Source organism: Poecilia reticulata, linkage group LG19 (genome assembly GCF_000633615.1).
Source record: "Poecilia reticulata strain Guanapo linkage group LG19, Guppy_female_1.0+MT, whole genome shotgun sequence".
NCBI classification, from domain to species: domain Eukaryota; kingdom Metazoa; phylum Chordata; class Actinopteri; order Cyprinodontiformes; family Poeciliidae; genus Poecilia; species Poecilia reticulata.
In genome coordinates, this window is record NC_024349.1 from 11,884,693 (window position 1) to 11,890,692 (window position 6,000).

At 41.1% G+C, this 6,000-nt stretch overlaps 1 protein-coding gene across 13 annotated transcripts in view; it reads right to left on the reverse strand.

Moving 5' to 3' along the window:
* Positions 1-4,870, reverse strand: part of LOC103481524 (calcium/calmodulin-dependent protein kinase type II subunit gamma) — a 60,518-nt gene extending 55,648 nt beyond the window's left edge. For 3 of the 13 annotated variants that reach the window (XM_008437028.2, XM_008437027.2, XM_008437026.2), the window contains exon 1: positions 4,604-4,869. In XM_008437028.2, the coding sequence (XP_008435250.1) occupies positions 4,604-4,668 (65 nt within the window). In that variant the 5' untranslated portion in view covers positions 4,669-4,869. Of the gene's footprint in view, positions 1-4,603 lie in introns of all 13 variants that reach the window. The other 10 variants (XM_008437040.2, XM_008437038.2, XM_008437037.2 and 7 more) reach the window with 5 other exon arrangements.
* Positions 4,871-6,000: the final 1,130 nt, after the last annotated feature.

A 6,000-nucleotide genomic window follows, 5' to 3' on the forward strand; every position in this document is an offset into this window, starting at 1 on the left:
TTGCAATTCCTTGCCAACTCTGCTTTATGACGTAAAAACTGAGTTGGACGGTGTTTAAATAACAAGTGGGCATCTACGGAGGTGAAAATTGCACCAAATAAATAACTCAGTGGCTTCTTGTTACAAGTTAAAATTTATTCACGGCTAAAATGACCAGCACCAATGAGCACTGTCAATTTACATCACTGGCTTTATTTAAATCACAATTTTATTAGTTTTAGCATCAGATACTGCAAATACATATTAAGTGTGAGCGTAGAGGGAAGTGAATCCCCATCTAACAGGCCAGATGCATTACTGAGATGCAGAATTTGCATATATACAACATGCTATCAAATATCGCAGCGYAAGGTGTTTTTTGCAATTCAACATACTTTGCAGCTCTAATCTCAACATTCCCCGACATTTTCTTGTCTCACGCCAATGCTTCAAGTTTGCCAAAGTCTACATTTCAGACAGAAAGCARTTCTTGACAGAGTCTGCTCACAAACTGCTCATCAGGATGGACAACACCAAGCACAAAGCCATTAAAGAAACCTCCAACACTTTTAAAAATAACCGCATCAGACAACATACAAACGATTTCTAAGAAGTATGAAATGATAAGTAGGCATTTCATTTTCTTGTAGTCTATGAACGCTAAGCTAAAGGAATATTAATCAGGGGTTTATTTGATGAGAATGGACTGCATTTGATGATCTCTAGTTAAAAATCTACTACATTTGATCTGGTTGAATCTGGACTGGATAATTTTATACTGGTTTACAAACACACAGTTTTGTGAAACCTTTATTCTACTTGACAATAATGCAAACTGGAATAAACAAGTCAAATCTGGAGTAAATTATGAGATTGTTTTCAAAGTTGGGGAGCTTTTCTTTGTGAAAGCAACATTTTTCTTAAGAATTTTAGTTTATAAAATATCTAAAATCTCACTTTGTGAACCCACAATCTTACATTTCAATGTATATTAGAATATTAAAACACACCAGGTTTATTACTTCTGTGTCTCTTGTATTCAAAAATTTAATACGACRAGTCCATTTTAGGCCTGTAGAAAATTTAGTTACAAAAGGCAAGTCTTCGGCTGCTAACTGCTCTGTAATCATTTCATTGTCATTTTGCTGCTAGCTGTACTTTTGCCTGAAAAACTACTTATTAAATTGCTATTATGCAGTTTCGAGAATTTCTATGATGCCTTATTTATCTATTTAAAATTAAATTACTTTTTACAAAACATTACGAGTTTATTTAAGTTGTAGTTTGACAAAACCTTGCTTGAATAATCTGAAATCAACCAAATTCGTGTTTCAAAAAGAAAAACTTACCGTATTTTCCGCACTATAAGATGCACCAGATTATAAGGCGCACCTTCAATGAATGGCCTATTTTAAAACTTTTTTCATATATAAGGTGAACCGCATTATAAGGCGCATAGATTAGACGCTATAGTAGAGGCTGGAGTTACGTTATGCATCCACTAGATGGAGCTGCACTAAACGGAATGTCAACAAAACAGTCCAACTCCGGTCGGCGAGGAGAGCCTTCCGCGACTGGGCCGGRSSGTGGCCGGACGATGGTCACCCTTCTCCGTTCGCGCACAGCATGTTCGTGGAGAACGTGGTGTTAAATGACCAGCAGACAACCTGATTCTAGACAGTCGGTAGGTAGATAGGTCAGTTAAATTTTAATAGATTACAAACCAGCGTTCTGACAATTATCCCAGTATGCACCGTGCGCTTCTTCTTCTACGGGCGAAAATGAAGTCGCCAAAGGATGTGTCGATCAATCTGCCACCGAACATTATCAGTCRATTTCCGTGAAAATGTATGTGATCATGATCGCCGATCACCGTCTCTTGCTGCCAATCACTAAAACCGATCACCTGTATCTCACTTCGCAGCTCATCTCCCCTTCCCTTCACACTGCGCAATCGCAAATCCTAATGTTGTGTAAAACTATAACACTCTGAGAGTGAATGGGGAAAACACCTCGGGGGTGAAGCAMGTCAAAATGCATCAACACATCAAATCTAATATTTAAAAAACAAACAGTTGACGGAGTTTGGCTACATCGAGGCTCACTGCGGGTAAAAAAGACATCCGTGTGGATCACTCTGCCGGTACAGCAGCRCACAACTACCAACACTCGCCCGGATCAGCATGACGGTCAGAAAGCTAAACAAATAAACCGAAAAATAATTTAAATCTTCGAGCTGGCGGTGTAAGATCCTGGGTTCTGCTCGCGCGTCTGGGCCGTCGCTACGCGCTACTGGTAGTAGACATGGCGTTTCCGCTCCACCCGGCAGTGAACTTTCACACCGAACGTCTGCTTAAAGCTGCAGCATGCAACTTGAACAAAAAAGAAAATTTATTTTACATAAAACATTCGCTATGTCCTAACATGAGACAGATAATCTCTTGGGGAAAGTAACGATCTCCTCTGTTTCCTCCCTGTGTTCTGCAGAATTACTCTGTCAATCAGAACCAGCATTAATCAGCTGGCCAATCAGAACCAGTACAGAACAATTAGCCATCCTCTCAGGAAGTTTTGATTTAGTAACTCAGGATTGTTTATTTTGATGGAACCTGCATTTAACACTAAATGAATGTTTCCCCTTTTTCCTGACATTATTTATTTGTGATGTTTATTTGACTCATGTATAATTTATGGTACTGAGAACCTTGATGTTAAATATTATTTGACTAATTGCAGGTTTTTCAGTTGTCGTTCTGACTGAATAGCTGCTGTATTGTGTCTGCAAGTATTTTGCATGTTTTATGTCTAAATTAGCCGAATTTATTGCCAGATAATTGTTCCACTTTTCCAGATTATGCAGTATCATTTATACATAACGCAAAAAAATTAACTGCCAATCCAGGTGATCAGTAATGATCGGTGATTGGCAGTGATCGGAGCATTCCTAATGCTCCGATCACTGCCAATCACCGATCATTACTGATCGGAGCATTCCTAATGCTCCGATCACTGCTTAGACTAAGTAATTAACACATTTTCTGTTTKTTTTTTTTWWMCMWTTYMWWWYMRKWWTTYMRGRWTTWRKKGSMARGKTTWMYTTYMAAAAARRAAAWWRMCYKRAWWWTTTKKTTYMARRMMAAAWKKTCCYYYTKRWWWTTTWAWKRRGRAAAWYYKRWTTTTKRAMMARRAGTGTAAGGCTGCAAATAAATYACCAGTCATTTAGCCACTTAGCTACTAATACAAATTGAAAACTGTAAGGAACAATGCACATTAAGGGACCTAAATCACTGCAGAATTTCAGCATTTAATTTTTTTTTTATTTAACCAACATAGATAATCTTAGGATCAAGTGAAAAGCTTAATGCTCTTTCAGATTATATAGTTTTGACATGCAACACTTTGAAAACTTTGCCAACTTGGATCACTTTAGATTAATGTTGTAATTGATTGGATCAACCATAATTATCAGTCTGATGTACTTTTTATGAAGTGCTGGGTTTTAGTTTAGCCAAGAGTCACAACTCTTTGTTTACATTTTATTTTAGAAAATGTTACTCTAAAGATCAAATAATACCTTGAAAAACATGAAATTGCCATGAATAAAAATACAAATTGTCAACAGGTTAATCATAAAAAAAGATACTTGACAGTAGCTGCATACAAGTAATCACTCCTGTCAAATTTAATGCATCTTGTATTTTGATTTTAAAAATAGTGACAAACAGTAGTAAAGCCCCCTTAAGGGTGAGGTCTGTTGGACAAAGTCCGATTAAACATTTACCAGTGGTAATAAATTTCCCAATTGGTGAAGTATTTGGGTCACATAATTCTGTGTTACAGTCACCACAATACCGAGAAAACACACCCCTGCCTCCTACCCGGTAAAGGGCCACAACAGCGGAGAAGCAGCTGTATGACAGATCCATAAGGAGAAAGCTTTTATTGACAACTGATGGTCAGGTCGGTGTCGGTCGGTGTACTGACATTATTTCACTGCAAGCAGAACCCCGCGAATCGAGCGACGAATAACTTCCTGATCTAAAAATTCAGGGGTACGKAGCCAAACTCAATGTGGTTACAGAAATTATTCTAGGGGGGGAACTATCAACAGTGGCTGGCCTAGTTAGCCTCAGGTACACCGAGCCCGCACGGAGCTGTCAGACTGAGCCGTGGGCCGGTTAAATGTCAGAGGGCTGCGACTCCGGAGTCTCTCGGGGCCCCGCTGGCGGCTCCAGCAGACCAGAAAAGACCGGCTGGCGAACACGGAAGGGCGAACAGCTGTCACTGCACCATCCTCTGTGTGATTATCTCGTCTTTACAGGAGAAACAGTAGCGGGCTAACTCGGCTAGTTTATCAATATCAGCCATTGTAGCACGTCCGTTACTGCGGGAGATGCTAGTTCAGTTAGCCGACAACGAACGGCTGTTTTAGCTGACGACAGTAAGCACCCCGGCTCTAAAACACACAAACAAATCACCAAAACTCGCCCAATGCGCATTTTGTGCCAGACATAACCTGCTAAGCTGGCTAAACAGAAATAATGTTCAAGCGAGGCTGCTGCTGGTGGTGCTGCTGCTGCGGGGGTGGGGGACAAAACGACAAGCCAAACACGATGCTGCTTACTTCCCGAGCTCCTCGTACAGCTGGTACTCGTCGGTGAACCGGGTGGAAGTAGCGGTGGTCGCCATGGTTGGAGCCGTGAGAGAGAAAGAGGGGTGGGGAGCCCTAGCCTTGGGCGGAGGGGGGGGGGATTCGACGGCGGCTGGCTCTCGTACGGGGGAGGGGGGTCCGAGAGGAGGGTAGCCTAGCCTCCGATACTAGAGCACCTTTCTGACAGGCAAGCAAGACTGAAAAGAGAGGAGAGAGGCGAGCAGATACGGAAAGGGAGGGGCCGGGGGAGGAGGAGTGATGATGATGTGTGTGTATGTGTGTGTGTGTGTGTGTGTGTCGTAAAAAAAAAAGAAAACGGGGGAGAAATCCTCGCGAGACTAGGCACGTGCAGCATGAGACCAGTGCCTCCAGTTCTAATGAAGTCATTGAAAACGTGGGTAGCTGTGAAATATTTGCTTCACTTCAGTCATTTAGAAGAAAAAATAAAGACGAGAGATTCATAATAAATTCCTCGATGGGAAAACGGGAAGGGGAAAGTGGTGCAGACGACTGGCTGTTTGGAGATCCAGCTCTGCTCATGCATGCTCCAGATAAACCAAAGAAGATCCCAACAGCATTTTACTGCACTGGCTGGGATACACCCAACCCCTGGGAGACACAGCTCACTGCAGCAGACGCATACTTACAGACAGGTTATGAAACACGCACGGTTCAGGGCAAAAAACAGAGAAGACCATGCTTTTCCTCATGATTGTTTTCACAACTCATAACGAAATTAAGCTTCATGCATTTACTCCCAACATATTCACATTATTAGGAGCACTGTTTGCACAAATAGAGCTGATCACATTCAATCCATCCTAGCTGTGGCTAACATTACTTAATGGAGTTTAAACTGCTCACCAAAATAGTAAAGAAAGAAAGGCAAATTAAGGTAATTTGTATGTGACTGGTTGGAAGAGGAAAGCAGCAGTTGTGTAGACAAACAGCCTTTGTTGATGTCAGAGATCAGAGGACAATATGCAGGCTGTTTTGAGATGACAGAAAGACAACCATGGCTCAAACAGCCACTTCTTGGCTGGAAAACACAACTGAACAGACTCCGAAGCAGTTCAGTCATGGCAGCTCATTCCTGTCAGCATAAAACATGAAACGGGTAAAAAAAAAAAATTATATGGACAATAACAGAACGGAAAAATGTTCCCTGATCTAAATGAGTCTTGATTTTAGCTGCAAAGACAAAATGCTAGAATTTGGACTAAAATAGAAATGTTCAGAGTTGGCCAGACTGGGGACGTTCCAGGTGTGACCAACAACTGATCGACACCAGAACTTGAAAGCACAACATCCGTATTTTTGAAATGATTCACAAAAGACAGAAACTATTTTTCTTGAAGGCTATATATATA